The sequence below is a fragment of the Talpa occidentalis genome, unplaced genomic scaffold (assembly GCF_014898055.3).
Source record: "Talpa occidentalis isolate TD23 unplaced genomic scaffold, MPIMG_talOcc4v2.1 talOcc4.3, whole genome shotgun sequence".
In the NCBI taxonomy this organism is placed as follows: Eukaryota; Metazoa; Chordata; class Mammalia; order Eulipotyphla; family Talpidae; genus Talpa; species Talpa occidentalis.
Window position 1 is genome coordinate 144,185,557 of NW_023603184.1, and position 19,350 is coordinate 144,204,906.

The 19,350-nt window shown below is 43.0% G+C and overlaps 1 protein-coding gene across 1 annotated transcript; it reads right to left on the reverse strand.

Annotated features, from left to right (window-relative positions):
• Positions 1–4,594: 4,594 nt before the first annotated feature.
• On the reverse strand, positions 4,595–15,274 carry TM4SF20 (transmembrane 4 L six family member 20). Its single transcript, XM_037524164.2, has 4 exons — positions 15,007–15,274; positions 9,984–10,049; positions 6,536–6,687; positions 4,595–4,955 (listed from the first exon to the last, which is right to left on the reverse strand). Exons 1-4 carry the CDS (start codon positions 15,199–15,201, stop codon positions 4,673–4,675), a joined length of 696 nt encoding a protein of 231 aa, XP_037380061.1. The 5' UTR covers positions 15,202–15,274; the 3' UTR covers positions 4,595–4,672.
• Positions 15,275–19,350: the final 4,076 nt, after the last annotated feature.

The window sequence follows — 19,350 nt, forward strand, 5'->3', positions numbered from 1 at the left end:
GGCTGTATTCACCTTTAACCCGTTCTGCAGTAACACCTACTTAAAACTTTCCCTCTGCATGTTTTGTAAATAGGCTCTAGTTTCTTTTTTTTTTAAAAAGAAATTAATTTTTTGCCTCATCATTCTGCACAACTAGTTCTCTGAGTGGAAGAGAAAGTGCATAGAGAATTGATTTAGAAAAGTATCAGTATCTGTAAAAGAAAAATAATACTTCATTTTGTCCTGTTTCTCAAACACTATTAAACAGCTTTGTTAATAGACTTTTTTTTGCATCCACAATCAACATGAATACTTCTGAAGTGTGGTCTGGTGTCAGATTTCATCAAAGCACTTCATTTCAAAAATCACCTCCATTCAAATAATTCCTGACATTTTCAGCAGTTGATCTAATATGTGTGTAAAATGTGCATTATTTTTATTTTAGTTTTGCAGATAGATGGTTTTCTATAAAGTACGTTTTTACTAAGTCCATGTGTGAATGATTTAAAAACTACAGATGAAGGTACAAATGTAGTACATTTAATAAACTGTCAACCAAAGCAATATTTGTCTACTGAAAGATTTTATTTCATCAAACTTTGCTGTGAGCTATATTCTGTATCTTATCACACTACGTGAACCTGAGTTTTCTATCTCAGAAGTAGCAGCACTGCAGTTAATAACTTGGCAGGGATCACGGACCGGCTGTGACCCTCCCAAGCCCTCAGCCTGGTGGTGGAAGGTACTGGTCGTGTTGAGGTGGTTCTCTGATTTTGTTGTAGGTATAAAGTGATTCTGATGAATATAACCTGAGTTGTGTTTGGTTTTTCCACTGGTATTTAGCTAATGCACTAAGTCTCGTAAGAATTAAATACATCACGAGACCAAGTCCTGGGAGCTTTTACTTCTCAAAGCTCTCCCACCCCCTTTTTTCTTTCTTTCTTTTTTTTTTTTTTTTTTTTTTTGTTCAGAAATGATGCAGTGTTTTTCAGAATCTTTCACCAAGGCATTGAGTTTTGAGAAAGTCAGTTGGGGATTTTAGGTAGATTTTCTGTTTCTGTTCTTGCTTCTTCCCCATCCTTAAAAAAAAAAAAACCTAGGAGGAAAGATTCTTCTCTATTTCCTAGAGTTTATTATGAATGTGATAATAGGGTTTTTTTAAATCCATGAAAGTCTTCTGACTTGTATAATAATGATGTGGTTATATTCTTCTAGCTTTACATATCCTAGCTCTATATCATCACAAAGTATTTCTGTGAGCTTCCAAATTGAAAGCAAAAAAAATAATAAAAATGATGGATAAAATTTGCATTTCTTTTGCCAGATAGACATGAATAGGATCCCATGGAGGCAAAAAATGAAATAAAAGGAATTCCGGGAGCTGAACAAGCACAAAGCTATTTTTCCCCCTTTGATTTCTGCTAAACAATGAAAATCTGAAGCTTCTTTAATGGCTGTGCAGAGGCAGGAGATCTAATTCCATGTGTTGGGTGGGTGCTAGCTGCAACAGCAGACTAAGGAGAAGCTAGGACCCCAGAGCGACCCTCTCTCCTTCCGAAAGGGGACAGCACAGACACACCTGTATTCATCTTGTCACAGGTCTGCAAACAGAAGCGCTTGAGTCTCTTAACCCCAAAGCCACAGTGTTGTTAGACCGGCTCCCTCCCCTAGAAGGTGCTTTTCATTTTAAGAAAATGGTTTAGGACTTGAGAGAGTCACTCCTGGTCAGGAGAGTCAGGAAATACTTTGTAGTGAGATATATGAGTCAAACCTTGACATATAAATAAGCCGTCAATAAGCAGAGAAATGAAGAAAAGATCCCTGGTGTAGGGAGCAGAGAGAGAAAAGAATGGGCCAGTGATACAGTGACTGGCCTCACACTTGCTCTGGTGTGCTAGGCTGTGCAACCAAGTATAGCAGGTATGTTGTGTCGCTGCTTTCAAAACTGTTTTGTTCTTTTCCTACTTCTAGGAATACTTGTTGGAGCATTGCCAATTATTTGTGCTTTGAGGGATAATTTTATGAAAGTATATTTTCAAGAGAGGTTTCCTTTCCTGCATGGATGTCTGTTTTGCAACTGCTTAATTACATCTGACATTGTAATTGGACTGTTGTTCTGGACCTCAAGTTCAGGAAGATTTAATTTTCCAGAAATGTTCTTTTACTTACACTCTATTGTCATGTCAATAAATAGAGACTCTTGTGCACAGCACTGTCTGCTAAGAGGTCACTGCAGCGTTCCCGTGAGCCCTGCTGCCAGGGAATTGATGGTTAATGGAGGAGAACAGATTTATTAAAGAATTAGAAGATTATAAAAACAATTTGAGGAAGTGGAGTTTGAGATACGTGTTGAAGTATAGGGAGAAGTGTTTCAGGTAAATACAGTAAAATAATGAAAAAGTATACAGATTCCAAAATGAGACTGAAGGAGGTAGGGATAAAAAAGGAAAAAAAAAATAATAAGCTTTGTAAATGACCAGGTGCATATTGTGTATGTACAGACATGCATTTGTAAGTTTAGGTACCAAACTAGGTGTGGCGTGTCCCCTAGATTCCTAATCACTGTGACCCACAGACATTAGGCATTTAATCCTTTACAGCAGTTTCCAAAGGGCTAAAGTGGCCAGGAAATAACTTATCAGCTATTGCAGCTGATCGCTCTGCTGCTTGTCCTCCAAAACCCGAGACTCGAGTTGCTCATCTCTTCCTGCCCCTGTAGGGAGCGGGGGGTCCTCTCTCACCCATTTCCAAGGCCAAGAGAGCACTGGCACCACCACTGAGCATGTGCTGTTTAGTCAAGCATGGTGAGCTGTCATGTCTGTTTTCCTTGCATTTTAATTTGTATGGGTTTAGCAGTTTAACACTGATTTAAAAAGCACTGAGTCTCCCCTAAAAGCTGAGCACTACAGATAGTCAGTAGTGTTCATTCGTTCAACAATTATTGATAATGGCCTGGCTTTGTATCAGGCACTGTGCTAGGCCCAGAGGGTACTAGGAGTGAATAATACCCTGGAGATTTTGGACTTACGGGGAATAGTTGAGATTCAAGAAATAAACTCCAAAGTTCTGTTGCTGTTGTAATAAGTCACAAGTGAAGAAAGATAGCTAAAGGAGAGAGTGAAGGAAGCTAGCTCTTCATGGCATGGTTCTCTCAGTGAGGTGGGTGCTGAAGTCTGAAGAGGGAAGAGTATTTGCCCAGGAGTTAAGTGGATGAGTCGTGGGGCCTGGGTAGAGGAGAGGCCTGCTGAGACCGAAAGCAGGAAAAGAGCTGTTGACAAAATGGATGAAAGAACATGGTCCCTGTCTCTTAAATTCTCCTTTAGTGGTGGATGTGCAAAAACTTGCGTGTCACATGGTGAGAGGTACAATAACAGTGGCTTGGGTGAGTGTCAGCTGAGTTCATTGGAATCACGCACTCTAGGGGGGCTTCCTTGAGGAGGAGACACTTAGGCTAGACCTTGAGTATAAGTAGGTATTTATAGGGGCACAGGAAGGTCTTTCTATATAGTAAATGGGTTCAGGAAAAAAAGGCCTACAACTTATTTATTTGGGCAGTTATACCATAGGTATTAGAATTTATTTATAGAACCTTGAAACCTGTGAACAAAAAAAAAATTTAACATGCAGGAATAACATTCAGCAAAGTGTTCTTTTTATTACATTTTAATGTGTCAAATACACTGTTAACCTGTCTTTACAAGATTGCCATATGTAGAAATCAGCTTTTGAGGGGCTTGTTTTTTTCCCTATTGTGAAAAAGGCAAATATAGAAGCAGAGTATAAATTGCTATATACTTATCACTTAAATACAACAACATTTTGTATTCTTGTTTTGGCTAAAGTGTTTTTAAAACATGACATTTTTCTCCCCACACACACAAATATGCATTTCTAAAAAATGAGGACATTTCCTGCATAAAGGTAAAACCATTATCAGACCCAGATGAATATTAACAATAGTTCCTTAAATTGTGTAAGCCAGTTCTTGTACTGTTTTCCCAATTATCCCCAACAAGGTCCACATAATGCATTTAGTTGAATCAGGTCTTTGTTGTCTTCATCCAGAAGAGTTCCCTCAACCCACCCCACACTTTATTTTTCATCTACCACTTTCTTATTGAATACAGGGGACTATTGTCTGTTTACCCTCCCACCTTTTGATTTGTCTGCTCTCTCCCTGGATCTCCTATAAGACTTGATTACATTCATTTTATATATTTATTATTAATATGTTAAGTATAAAGAAATGCAGTAAAAAGGTCCCGTGGTTTCCCTTCCAGGACAACGTTTACTCCTTGTCCACTTTAGCCCTCTTGTTTTCAGTTCCCCTCTTGTTTTTTTCCTCTCTCCAGGCAAGAATACAGAGTTAGAGAATTCAAATTGTAGAGAAGTCTAGAAAAATAGGAAACAAATTTCTCTCCATTTCTCCCCAAAGTCAACCACTGATGATTTTTCCTTGCCATATGAAAGTGTTGTGCATCTGCCAACTTGCTTTATATGTGAGAAGTGGATTTTTTTTTTTTAATCACCTTCAAGGTAGCCTTAAAAACAGCTCTTTGGACTAAAATGGCTCACTAAAATAAGCTTTCTAGTTAATGTTCCATTATTGAACTTCTAACTTCTAAAAGAAAGTCTTGTAAATGTAATCGCACATGATTCCAGCTGCTTATCCTGCCATCTTACTGGCTTGGAACTACACGTACCGTTCCCTCCGCTTAGAGACCCCGCACAGACAGCCCAGGAAGCCGATGGCTATCTGGCTGAACCCAAAAAGGAGCTCCAGGATGCCCACGAGCAGGAGACCTAAAAATACGGAGATGTGGATGACCCTCTCTCTGTTTTCTTGAGAATCTAAATCCCATTTGTCCTTATCCCAGATATTGCCTGTGATGTTGGTGTGGTTATTGGAGCCAATGGGAGATCTGCAAGATTCACTTAAGAACCACTGCAAGTTGAAGGATTCTGAATCAAACTCACTGCAAAATCAAAGAAATGACAGAGTTAGATATATGGGAATATCAGCGACCATCATAAAAAGAAAAAAAAACACAGCGCTGTGCCCAGAAACGGACGAGTACTGTAAAACACGCAGAAAGCTTGCTGGGCCACGTACCTCATAGTCACAAAACATTCTATATATCCCATCAGTTAGCAGACATCTCTATGGTACCGGCTCAGATGGAGCCACATGAAATTGTCGTCAGTCTCTTTCCCAGCTCGCTAGATACCAACAATTTATGTGCTTGAAGCTATTTTTCCCAGCACTCTTCTAGCTAAACTGTGGCAATGAAGCGCCTCCCTCTTTCAAGGAACTCAGTTCCTAATGCAAAACTTCAGCATTGTGTCTCGCAACCAGATACACAACTTTTGCTCACAAAAGATATTTAATATGTCTGATTAAGATGTTTTAGGCCTGTTGTAGTAAAATACGGAAAATGAGAAACTTCTGACCGTAACACATCAACTCTGAGGTGATTAGTTTATGACAGAGAAATAGTGTTGAGAGTTTGTGTTGTTATCAACAGCTCACATTCAATTTGGGAAAACAGTATTTTTAGCACATGCAATATGAGTCAGCCCTTGGAAGTTTGCAGCGAGCGTAAGTTTGCTCTCCGTGACTCTCTCCCCAGCTAGAGTGGGAACACCTGGAGTACTCTTGTCTCCAGGCTCGCCTGGTACCTACTCACATGGCGAGCAGGCATCAGCACAGGACTGCCTGTGTCTGGCGTCTGTGGTTGAAATCTCTAATCTTACGCGTCAGAAATATTAGTAAAGGGAATTTCTTTTGGGCTTGGATTTAGACAACTGTGGCATATATATTTCGATGTTCTTTTTTAATGTAGGCAAGGAAGGGACAAGGAGGAAAAATGTGACTGTAAAAGTGAATTCTGGTTATTTTTCAAACTGAGCTACGTCTGTGTAACTACTGAATTAGATTGTCTTATTCTGGCACTTTTACAAGTTGTGCCTAGATTCAGTCCAGAACCACGATATGAGACTACAGTGAACTAGTTACATAGAACTCTTCAGTATTAGTTGTTACTACATGACAAACTCGATTCGTTCCCATGCCTACTTTATAGTATAGTATGTCTGCATGAACCTGTTGGCTGCTTTGTTTCTTTTCTGGCTTATAGATCATGCTATAGACTTTGTTGGGTGAGTTTTTCATTCAGTTTCTGAAATTATAAAGGCGGTACATGCTCAGACTTACACATAGTTCTGTAGGATAGAAAGTAAATGTTCCCCTCTGTCCTACAGGGTGCAAGTTAAGTTTCTGGTATATACTTCCAGAAAATATTTATACACATATGCAGCCACTGATTTTTAAAAGACAAGGCTAAGCCATCTGAACCAACTCCTAGACGAGACCATACCCGCCGAGCAACTGTACCCACATAGTGATGCCGCCACTTCCCAAGACTGAGCTTTTGGGATTAATGTACTGAATCCTTAAGAATCTGCCGCTGCAGTTTCATCAAAGATAAACACAGCATTATTGCCATCTAACTAGCTGCAGCTGTATAAGGCAGAGAGGTATTGAAAATCTACTCACTTTAATTTTTTGAACGAAAATTCACAACTGACATTCTTGTAGTCTTGAGGGTTACAAATGAGAGGACCTTCTGAGAGAGCGCACAGAGAAACCCACATGCAGTACACGGCACCAAGGATGGTGATCACGTTCAAAAACGATGAAAGAAACATCTGAAAAATAAAATAGGTCCATGTGCACGTTATCCCCCATCGTGGGTCTCTTTCAAGTTTCAGCAGTTTATGTCGCCGCCTGAGTGAGCTGCTGCTGCTTTCCAGCCACCTTAGGGTCCTAGACCTACGGTCACTGGTTGATGAGTTGTGCATTAGCAGACAAGGTAGAGAACAAGGCCTCTGCCATTCGACTAGACTCCCTAGGAGTCTGTGGGGCTTGCTGTTGTCTCTGAAAATTTTGAACCATTAACCTGAGGGCTGTTCATTTCAACTCTACTGAGATCTGCTTCCTCCCACCCTCTTCTGTGAACTTTCTGCTTACAGAAACTTGACTATATCTTAACCTCCCACATTTTCACATCTGGTCTCTCTCTCTTTAAAGATTGATTGATTGCTTGATTGATTGATGCATAGAAGAACTGAGGTGTAGGCCAGAGGTGTGGGGGGAGGGTGAGAGGATTCACCAGAGAGAGTGGGGAGCAGAACAGGCAGATCTACTGAAACACACTGCTGAGGGGAGCTGCATCATGTGGGTCAGCTCCTTGGCTGGGAGATTGAACTCAGGCCATAGAGGTGATAGCGCTGAGACTTAACCCCTGCACCGCCAGGGAGGCCCCCTCGCATCTGGTCTCTTGACCTCCAGATGGACAGCATCCTGCTGACCAGTCAGTGTCTCATCCTCAGCTCTGCTGACATTGTGCCTTTTTTCTTGGGGCCCTTACTGAACATAGTGGGGTGTTTAGCATCATCCCTGGTCTCTGCCCACTGGGTGCCAGTAGCAGATCTCCCCCAACCGTGACAACCAAAAATGAATCCAGAGAGTGCAAAATGTCCCCTGAATGGGGCAAAATTACCCCAGTTGAGAACTGCTTGTGTCAGAGGAGAAAAGTAACGTTTAAGCTCATGAGTCAGAGTGGCAGAAACACAGCACTGATGGAACTTGTAACAGGAAACAGTAGGGCCCAAGTGAAAACTGGTATATGTGTGTTTTCCAAAAAGAAGCTCTATGTTGCTTTAGTGATAATTAAATCACTTGTAAACCTGCAGGAATGAAGTGAAGGAACACTTTCCCTGTTCCGTGGGTGGGATAATAGGGTGGATGGTAGAGGGTTTCGAGTTCTTCGGCTCTGCCTTCCATGAGTAGGCAGGATCAGTGGCTGCCTACACAGGTGTGTGTCAAGGGACATTGGCTGCACATATGTCCTCATTTAATCTTTTCAGTGACCCGAAAAGGTAGGTGCTGTTATTCCCATTTTACAAATGAGAAACCTGCAATTCAGGGAGGTTGACAAACCAGGATCTCAGCTGGAAAACGCCGATGCACAGACCCCATCACCTCGCCAGGATTTTCCAGCTGGAAGCCCAGAGTGACAGCCTGGGAGTCTGATTCTGTTGCTGATTCCATGAGCCTGCGGTCTGCATAGGCTGCCTCGCTCTGCTCATCAAGAAGTGCCACTCCGTTTAAATTTTGGTCACCGATGATTTCTAACTTCTCACCACTGTGAAAGGGTCTGGCTTTGGGAGTGATTCTGGGGATTTGAATCCCCTTCAGAGTAGGAGCTCACTGAAACGATTCAGCCAGGCCAGAGGGTTCAGAAGCAATCAAGATCTGGGCACAGCAAAGAACAAGGAACAGAGAAAGTTGGGGGCCCAGTCTGGGTGACCCCTTTCCTGCTCTCCCAAGGTCTAACCTTTGTCACTTTCTTTGGGATTATCTAGACTGGGAAGATAAGGAGATCTGACTCAAACAGTGACCTCACATGGCTGCCACTGAGTGAGATAACTGCAGTTAATCAATATAATGGCCTGTGGGCTGTGTTATTAATTAAGCATGAGCCTGATTCACAGCACCTGCTTCCCCAGAACTCCGGGAGCCTACACTCCCCAGCATCTAATAAACTCTAGTGTTGCTGAAGCTTGAATTCCAATTTCTGAGGCTGGTCTAGGGGAGCAAAACCTGGTGCGCTAAACCCACAGGCTGCTTGTAAAAGTGTCTTTGTTGTTCTCTACTCACTGTATCCTCAAGGGAGAGAGCAGACGTTATTGGTCATTGGAAAGATGGTGCATTTGTATGAAAAGACGTGCAGGAAAAAGGAAATAGAGCTTGAGAAAAAAAATCTGAGTTTTTGATATTTTTGAATTTGGGGACTCAGAAATATCTCCGCTATCTTTCTCAAGAATGTTGCAAGAAGAAATTACATAACACAAAGTCAAACTCTTAATTACTTATAAAGAAAGGTGACAGGGAAGGAAAACTGAATGGTACTATTTATTGAGTACCTATAGTGTACCAAGAATAAAAACTAAAGAATTAGCTTAGTAATGACAATCCTAGATGCATATCAGTGTCAGGAAAATATCTTCTGAAATATAAACCTGTTCCCTTTTAAAGACTGATTCTCACCCCTTTTGGCACATTGGAATCATCTGGGGGGCCTAGAAAAATGTTGATGGAGAATCTCTGGGGACCACCTGGCACGGGTGTCTTCAGGATCTTCCTAGGGGAGCTAATGTCCCCATGGTGCTGTGAACCGTTGCTTTCAGACCTCACACTCGCCAGGCATAGTGACTGCTCCTTTGTTGATCTGTTTCCCCCGCCCCGCTTGGAGGAGACTAGAGACTTCTGCGTCCTTAGGAACAATGTTCACAGCAAGAGGAGCTGTCCCTGATCCCCAACTGTGAACTCGGTCTGAGGACGCTGGAGAAACGTAACACCAGCTGTGGGACCTCTCTGAGGACTAGTTTCTCGGTCCATAAAACAGAGATCCTAGTATTTCTCACTTAAGGGTTTTGGGAGAATTCAATGAGACAACATATTTAAGGGTTATGAGCTAAGTGACAGAAGGCTAATAAATATTAATTTCCCTTTAGTTCCAAGTTTCTATATGGTAGGTGTGTACCAGATGTCTGAGAAAAATAACTAGTGTCTCCCTTGGTTAACAATTAGCGTTCCGATGCTGTGAAATTGGTCTTTCATAGGCACAAGAGAACTGAGGGCACCTTTTCCCTAAGGATTTTATACACACCCCAAAACTAACAAGTATTGGACTGTTTGGAAGTTGCTCACAGATCCGAGCATGACTCAGCAACCCCCTCTCGGAATGCCTGGGGGGAAGCTGACGATGGAGGTGGCTTGCAGGCCACCAAGCTGTGTTTTTGTTGACAGAAGAAAACCTCGTCACTGTCCATTTCATCACTGAGTCACTGTAAGCGTCTCTGAGACGAGACACCCCCCCCCCCACCAGAGATGCTGTGACTCCGGGGACCTCCCGCTCCCGGCCACGGCCCATACTCACTCCAACTCTGTTGTTGCAGCATCCTCTTTTTCTTGCCGCCAAGGCCATTGTCGTGGCAGGAATGGCCTGAAAAGGACATCCACAGAAAAGATGATGGTTATTCCTTCTCACCAGACGGAGAGGCAGTCACCGCGTCCTCGCAGCTGCCGCCAGTGCTGGGAAATCAGGGCTCCAGAGATCACAAGGGAGACCTGGCCATGTCTTCAGTCCTTCGGCCCTGGTGATCCCCACCTCCCCTGGTGAACAGTTACCCAAGGGGCTGGCATGGGCACTTCAGAATAGTAGCCCTGGGGTCTGCCATGCACCTGCTCAGTATACTCTGGGCATCGTTAAAGAAACTTTGTGTAATAGGTAGTGACTTACTCCCGCATTTTGGAAGAATGGTTTCTAAAGGAATTGGTTGCATCATTCAAAATTCACTTCCTTTTGTTCTGGGGGGTGGGTGGGAGGGAGGAAGCCAGGAGTGGTTAGGGTCATCTGCAGTGACTTAGACAATTGCCCCAAAATTCTGTGGGTCCATCTGGCAAGCATCCAGAAAAGAAATGAAAGGCCGGGTTCCCCTGGCAGTTGCCAACTAGGAGTTCTCTCGCCTCCCTCTCCCAGGTGTCCCTGAGTTTTCTCTCACTCTCGGGGTCACTGCCAACCCACGGGCTCCCCACACTGATGGGTTGAGCATTACTTTTGGCTCCACTTTCCCCTTTCTGTTCTTTGCCCATGATCTGCGATGGCCTGGCTTTGTCCTGTGTCCAGAAGGCTTGTGTGCTTCACCATCTGTGTCAGGGAAATGCTCGCCTGAGGAAAGCTGCAGGAAATGCCGCCACACCCTAGGCTCACACCTTTCACAAGATCTAGTCACCAGCTGTGACTAGCAACTCTTACTGGAGGAAGTTTGTGTCACTGAGGAGTGACTATCAAGCACTTCCTTCCACTTAAGAAATTCTAGTCATGAGTTTCTTTTGCCATCTCGGCATATCGGCCCTCTGTTCTTGCCTCCTGCTCTTGTTTCCTAAACCTCTTATTGAGTCTAACTCCATGGCAGGCGCTGTTGGACGTTCATACATGTTTTAGTTCATTCCAGTTTCATAACAGTCCCCTGAGAGCTGCTATTTTTATCCCAGTTTTACCAATGAAAAAGCAGGCAGAGAAAGTTTGAGTAACTTGAAAAGAATGTGGAAGAGTTGGGGCTCAGGACTTGGCAGTGGGCCTGCAAGCCCTGACTCTCAACCACGACTCTCGCAATTCTCTTCCATCCCTGCCCAGAGTAGATTCATCCTCCCCACCACCACCACCCTGGCACCCCTCACTGTCCTCCCTGGCCCTTTCCTCCAAGACCATGTCTGCCTTTGTGCTTGCAGAACAGGTCCAAGGTTTACATCTTTTTTTTTTTTTTTAAAGACTTATTTATTTATTTATACAAGAACCGGGGTACAGGCCAGATGTGCGGGAGAGTGAGAAGATTCACCAGAGCCAGAGCGGGGAACAGGACAGGCAGACTGACGAAATACACTGCTAAGGGGAGCAGCGGGCGCGATAGGAGAGGTCTGCCACGCCATGTGGGACCCTCGCCGGAGGCCGCTGCAGAGACTGCGGACAGCTTCACAGCGCAGCGCTCAAATGCCTGCGCCACCAGGGAAGGCCCCAAGGTTTACATCTTTAAAAGGCAGTTTCGCTGGTAGACTTCACCCCATTCTGACTCCGTGGGTCGTCTTGCTATCAAGCTTTGATTACATGTTTCCCCAAACACCAACACCCTCAACTCAGTGCTGACATGTTCGCTGCAGCTCAGCCATCTTGGAGTGTAACTGAGAGCCCAGAAGGGAAAACAAATCTCAGTCCCATGTCAGCGTTCACGGACAAAGCTTCTTTTGTACTGGCTTCTGAGTTTAAAGAACAAATTATTCAGAGCAAGAACTGGTAAATTTTGGCCCACCATCTCTTTTTTACAAATAAAGTTTTATTAGAACGCATCCATTCACTCACATGTGTCCATTGCTGCTTTTGCACACCAGCAGTAGAAATGAATAGTTGTGAGAGAGTGTAGCTAAAATATTCACTATCTGGCTCTTCATTGAAAAACAACTTACCAATCCCTTATTTGGAAAATTAATGAATCTGCTAAAAGGAACAACAACTTAAATGGATAAATCATTCCATTTTTCTTCATTGATATAAATTAAACTGCTCATTTTCTTGAAATTAATTTATTTTGATAATGCTGAATCTTTACTTTCATAGTTCCCTTCCCTGGCAAAGCAGTTTCATAAAGTTTAGTGTGTGAATCCCCACCCAACTGACTTCATGGCATGTTAACACATCTTTGTTGTGTTGTTGTGGGTAACTTGATAGCTCACTGTACTGCAGTCATTTTGCTCATTCAGAGCTTTGGGAATTGAAGGGACTTTGTATAGAATGGACCTTAAGATATGAAAGTGCAAAAGTATATATATGACTGGATTATAAATCTTCCAGATAATCTATGAAAATAACTATGAGAATGTGTTCTCTTTGATTCCTAAGCACATTTGAATGCATGAGTTTTTGTGAAATTGAGTCTTGATAATCTTTTGTTTTTTATAAAGAAAGGAATAGTGTAGTTCATTTTCCTTACAAAAAAAGTATACTTTCATCCAATTTTAGTAATAAGGCATATGATTTCATAAACGAAGTACAAAGAGCTGTAGGCCATTAAACCTCTGTGATAGAATTCAAACTTTGGGGATTCCTCTAAGTACTTGAGCATGAATAACACAAAAAACCCAGGTGGCGTAGGTGGTTGAGCGCAGTGCTATGGAGCTGTCAGCAGACTCTGCAGCGCGGGTTCGATTGCCTGCTGGAGAGATGCCCACATGGCACAGCAGACCTCTCCTGTCTCTCCCACTGCTCCCCTCAGCAGTGTTTTCAGTCAGCCTGCCTGTTCTGTTCCCCGCTCTGTCTCTGGTGACTCCTCTCACCCTCCTACACATCTGGCCTATGCCCCAGTTCTTGTGTGCATGAATAAATAAACCTTTAAAAACACCAAGCCCATAGCTCATCAAAAATATACAAACTGCATTTTAAAAACTCTCATGCTCAATTTTTCTAATTTGCTTAGCATTCAATAATTTGTTCTCTGTTAATATTTTCATAATTGATGAATTGTCATTATGTAACAAGTGACCTCACTAACAAGCATGAGTAACATCAGACTTCCAATTAATCTTATTTAAGATAAAATGACCTTTATCTTTTTAGAAGGAACAGTTCAAGTCTTTATTAAGTACTTGGAAAAATAACTTGCATTGATTTTTTCCTTTTAGAAGATAATAGTTGAAGATACTTAATTTCAAAACAATCTGACTCTTAGTCATGGTTTCAAAGATGCAGATGTTTACCTCTGTTTTGGATACATCATAATAGTTCTATTATTAGCTACTCCCTGCAAACTGCCCTGTTCCAAAGGTCTGCTAACTGACAATGCCAAGCAGTTTGGGGAAGATTTCAAGAACCTTGATAAAAATGCTGAATACTGGCAGTGATTTCTTCTGTATCAACTTTTCTGTGTATTTCCAAATATAGTCAGGGTTTAATATTATCAACAAGTCCCTATTTTGACTTGTTGTAAAAGATACGATTCCTTTTAAGATGTTCTTTCACATTCCATCTAGCTGAGGACCATGACAACAAGCCTGTATCCTCAGTACTCTGTGAGCCCCTACTTTGCTGGTGAGTCTAGTCTAGAGCTTGAGGTTGAATCTACAAAGTGCCTGTTGAAGTTATCAAACAGTGACTTGATGCTTTGATGATGGTGTTCTACATTACGAAGTAATGGAGAGAGCCTGGTGTGATGCCCTTTGTTAATATTTACTGGGGGTGATAAAATGAATTTAGTCATAGAACAAGGAAGTCCAGATTCTCTGAAACTCTCACAGTCATATCATCTATCTATGCCTCAGTTTCCTGATCACTTACATTTTTGGATTTTTCCCTTTCCTGTTCTCAGCTGGGATACAGGTGTTGAGACTCTGTACCCCATACAGAGTGGAAAGTAGAGCCTCAGATGGTGTCGGAATAATTTGGACCTGGGTTTCCAGCGTTTCACAAAGTGAGTGTGTGTAACCTTGTGAACATTCCAAACACTCTGACTGGGCTGTTAACATAGAAATGATAAGATCTGCCGAGGCTGATAGCTGTAGAGATGAAATGGGACTCCTGTGTCAGGTGTGACAGTAGCTGCACCTGGCAGGCATTCTTTCTGGGTCTCCTCTCACCTCTCCCCACTCCCTAAGAACACCCGGAGAATATTGTGCCGTCACCCCCTCAGGCTCTGTAACGCCAGCAAGAACTTTTTTGTATTGTTGGGGTTTGTGGTTGAGCCAATTTCTGTTGAAAGTGGGGTGTTTTAATGTGGCAACTTTGAGGAATTCTTGGAAATTGCCCTCAGTGGTTAGGCTCAGCCAGCTGCCCCTGGCGTCTGGTCTAAGCAGATGCCAAGGAACGTAAGCTCACAGGAGGTGAATGGTCAGAGAGGAGACTGGCGGAGGGCAGAGAATGGGCACAGGACTTGCCTTTGCATCTCCCCGTGGAGGGATGTGTTTTCTCCCATCCCAGCAGAGAACTTTCATGGCAGTTTGAAGAATAACCTACAGCTTTCCAGAAGCTCTTCCTCAAAGTGGCGCTCCCTACCTCACCCAGGATGAACAGATCGTTCACGAAGTTAAAGGAAAAGAAACCATCAGTTTTGGAGGAGGGCTTCTTCACGTAGCTTTCTGATGCCGAACTGGACTCAAGCCCAATGTACCCAGCCGAAGTTTAACAGACAATGGCCAGGGAGAGTTTTCATCCAATATGGAGATAAGACCAGCAGCAGTAACTGATCATCCGTAAAACACATGCACACACTCATGTGTGCACACACGCACACAAAGGCACGCATGCACTCACACACATGCAAACCGAGTCCTGGCATTCATGACCCCATGGAAAGACGCTTTTAGGAATTAGGTAAAGACTTTTCTCTAAGTCAAGTCAAAGAAATATTACTCACCATCGCACCAGCTCCTATAATTCCTGGAAACCACCACTCAAAGCAAGAGATGGGGTTTTTTTTAGAAAACTTATGATCATCATCATCATCGACGAACTTGACAGCCAGAGGGATGACGTTGAGGATGATGCCCAGCAGCAGCAGGACCAGCAGGCTGATCCCGTTGCAGGACGTCCAGCCTTCACAGCAAGTCATGGTTCCTCCCTGGTGCAGCGAGAGTCTGTCTGGCAGCTCGGCACGGCCAGAGGCGCTGCCTGCCTTTTATCCTGGGTTCTAGTTAAAGTTTAGCAATTATGAAAAATGACTTCTGGAAATAGTCCAGAGTCCAGTGTTGCAAGTCAACTGAGAACTATTAAGGAAGTAAGTTTAATTTGATATTATCCTGGGATGCGGGGGAGAAAGGGGAAAAATCTATAGTTTCTCTTAGATAAGCATGTAAACAGATCAAGACAAAACAAAAAGAAGAGGTTTAAAATGTTTCTCTACCAAATTTTACTAGTATTCTGTACAAAAAGTAAGAACGAGATGACCGAGTAATTCCATAAACCTTTTATTCCTGCTGGTTAATACTGTTACAGGAATGGACGTTTCTAATTTTGAACTTGTTCAATGAGAAAGTGAATATAGTGGTGTTGGGGGACAGATTTCCTGTGCTGCAAATGATCTTGACCAGGTTCAGCTTTAGTTTGTAGGTTTGCACACACAAAACGAAAACTCCTTATTCCAGTCTGGTAGACAAATCCACTCAGAGGTGGCCCATCTCAGACTCACGGGAGGTGTGATTAGTGCCCCTAGACTGAACACATTCTCACCTGAAACAGGACTAGGAGAGCGACTGGAGAGATGCCATCATATCTCTTATTGTCACACCTTCAACTCTTACCTGGTTATGTACAGTACATCTCTGGACTCAGTTTCCATATTGTCCCCCTTCTAGTTTATGAGCTCCTCAAGAAGTTCTAGGAGTGAGGATAGGCAGTAAAATACAAAGTTCCCACTTATGCTAACTGACCATCATGGGTTGACCAGCGGGCTCCGCTCCTGGCAGTTACTGGCAGACCCAGCAGGGAGATGCCTCCCTTAATAATTGGGATGCTTTGTGACTGAGGTGTCTAGAACCACTGTGTATTTATTTTCTAAAAATTAACATATAAGGGGCCTCCCTGGTGGCTCAAGGGGTTAAGACACAGCACTATGAAGCTATCTACAGTTACTTCAGCACAAGTTCGATTCCCTGGCCAGGGAGCTGACCCACATGGCACAGCAGACCTTTCCTGTCTCACCCACTGCTCCCCTCAGCAGTGTATCTTAATAGACCCGCCTGTTCTGCTCCTCACTCTGTCTCTGGTAAATCCTCTCACCTCCCACACTTCTGGCCTACACCCCAGTTCTTTTATGCATAAATAAATAAATGTTAAAAAAATTAACATTTAAAATTACCCTCCCTCTGGATTACACAAATTATGTAATTATAATATTATATAAAGATGTTAAATCTTTATTGCTGGGTGGACTGCCTGGCAAGAGGTAGCTATTTTTTTAATGTAGACTCTGCAATTTTAAATCCTTTTCCTGACGTCACAAGTTGTTGAATTAAAAAGCTGTTTAGATATTGGTTTCTTCATAGAATTTCAAATGGAGGATTCTACCTGACTCTGAGAATCGAGAGTCTGATTTCTAGACTCTGCTCCAAAGCCAAAACTGAGCATGTAGCATGCTTTCCTTGTGACACCACAAAACTTACTTCCATTGCGTTAAGTGCTTCTCAGATTTCTGGCTAAAAATATGCATCTCGGGCCTCCCTGGTGGCACAGCGGTTGAGCACTGGGCTGCGAAGCTGTTCGCTGGTTCGTTCCCCGGCCGCCTGCGAGGGTCCCACATGGCGCGCAGACCTCTCCTGCCGCCCACTGCTCCCCTCAGCAGTGTCCTTCCTCAGTCTGCCTGTTCTGCTCCTTGCTCTGGCTCTGGTGAATTCTCTCACCCTCCTGCGCTTCTGACTGTACCCCAGTGCTTGTATACATAAATAAATAAATCTTTAAAAAAAAAAAGTATGTATCTCAAGAATTGTGAGAAAATGTAGGAATATAATCTGTACTTTATTTTTTTTAAGATTTATTTATTTATGCATACAAGAGCTGGGGTACAGGCCAGAGATGCGGGGGGTGAGAGGATTCACCAGAGGCAGAGTAGGGAACAGAACAGGCAGACTGACTGAAACACACTGCTGAGGGGAGCAGCGGGCGAGTCAGGAGAGGTCTGCTGCACCATGTGGGTTGCTCCCTGGCTGGCCGGGGATCGAACTCGTGCTGCAGAGGCTGGGGATTGCTTCACAGTGGGGTGCTTAACCCCTTGAGCCACCAGGGAGGCCCTAATCTGTACTTTATAAAGGGGGAGATATTTAAGGATAAACCTAAAATGGGAACTTGCTAACAACTGGAAAAGAAAAAGTATGGTAGACAACTTTCGAGGTCTCCTCTCAGCCTAAATGCCTGCCTCTGTGAAAATAACCCCACAACTTCCTTGAATAGATCTTCTGCATTTTTTTTTTTTTGTATTATGGAAATCTACTCCCCTGGTCACTGCTTATAGGAATACAGGTAGACAAAGAAACTAAGCTCTTCCATTCTCTCCTGGGAGCTTAGAATTGAAGACACCCTAGTTACTCTTCACTGTACATGCAAAGGAAGGATATGTGTTATCAGTTATGATTAGGCTTTCATTGCATGAAAAAAAATGCAAACTAGCAATAACTTAAAGGGAATAGAAATTTAGTTCTTTACACAGAATAATCCAAAGATAGGTATTCCAGAGCCTAACTGGGATTGCCACTTTCAACTCATGGGTCCACCATCTCTTTGATCCATCTTCTTTTTAAAGACCCAGCTCATTGGCTAGAATGTAGCCATGTGGCAACATTTAGCTGCAAGGGAGTCTGGGACAAGTTAGTATTTATTTCAAGTGATGCATGCCTGTTTAGAACAGTAATGGGAGGTGGGGAGGTAGGAGGCAGAGTGTACTGGGTAGGCAACTAGTAATCTTTACCATATCATATAAACTCACAAGCTATGCCAGGAGAAAGAGAAATCAAACCTGCAAACAAAAGGAGGGAGTAGAGGAGAAAGAAATTAGAGACCATGTGGTTTAGAAGGAGGCAGAGAAAGGTGGTTAACCTGACTTCTCAATGGCTTTCTCCTTCTTATTTTCTACCCTTTGAAATCCTACCTTTTTTTTTTCCTGTGAGATGTTTCTATATTCTTATAATAATAAAATATCCCTTTATTTTCCAATAGTGAGTGTCTAATATTTCTTCTTTTTTGCAAACAAAAATACTACAACTTAAACCCACCAAAATAAAGGAGAAAAGGATACTAATAACTTGTCACATGCTATACTAAAATAGCAAAAGGAATTCATGGAAAGAAAGGGATTATAAGATGGACGGAGAACTCTAATTCCTTTCAACTTTGAAGGATGTCTAGAATTTGACATAAAAGATGCTCAGAGTGGCATTTGGTACCCCAGTGTCAGTTGCAGAAACCAAAATTCTTCTAGCTGTGTGAAGGAGGAAGAGATGTAATTGGGGAATTATGTGAGCAAAAATGTTGAGAGGACAGACTCTGGGCTGGCTCCCAGGAATACCTCCTAGGACATGACTACTGAACGACCCCAGGGAAGCTTCTGCCGCTGCAGTCCTCAGAAAGACAGGGAAGTCAAGAAGCCACTTTGGAATGGCCAAGTTCAATCACACACCATTTCAACTGCCATCTAGGTAGCCACTGGCTGGGGCTGGTACTGCCCCTCCACACCCCCACACCTAGTGCCTGGCCCTGGAACACTGGATTTGACCTGACACTGTGAGTGCTTCTTAACTTCGGTGGGATTTATATGACAAGCCAGAAACATTGTTCCAGAAATTATGGTTAGGAAAGTTAGGGAACACAGGAAACTGTAAGATATATACAGTGTGGGGCCTCCCTGGTGGTGCAAGGGGTTAAGTCTCAGCACTATGAAGCTATCCACAGCCACTCACTGCAACATGAGTTTGATCCCCAGCCAGGGAGCTATCCCACATGGCTCAGCAGACCTCTCCTGTCTTGCCTGCTGCTCCCCTCAACAGTGTAGTTCAGTAGATCCACCTGTTCTGCTCCCCACTCTGTCTCTGGTGAATCCTCTCACCCCCCCTCCCCTCCCCTCTGGCCTGTACCCCAGCTTTTGTATGCATAAATAAATAAATCTTTTTTAAAAAAAAATATATACAGTGTGAACCCAGTATAAGCAGGCAGACAAATACAGAAGTTCCACAAACAAAAATGTGTATTTCCAAAGAAGAAAGTGTACTGAAAG

What these genes read in the sequence shown, in the direction of transcription:
- TM4SF20 (XM_037524164.2), bottom strand. Translation starts at nt 15,201, where the DNA reads ATGACTTGCTGTGAAGGCTGGACGTCCTGCAACGGGATCAGCCTGCTG. An exon ending in TTATAGGAGCTGGTGCGATG is followed by an intron (nt 10,050 to 15,006) that starts GTGAGTAATATT and finishes TGTCCTTTTCAG; the next exon opens with GCCATTCCTGCCACGACAAT. An exon ending in GCTGCAACAACAGAGTTGGA is followed by an intron (nt 6,688 to 9,983) that starts GTGAGTATGGGC and finishes TTTATTTTTCAG; the next exon opens with ATGTTTCTTTCATCGTTTTT.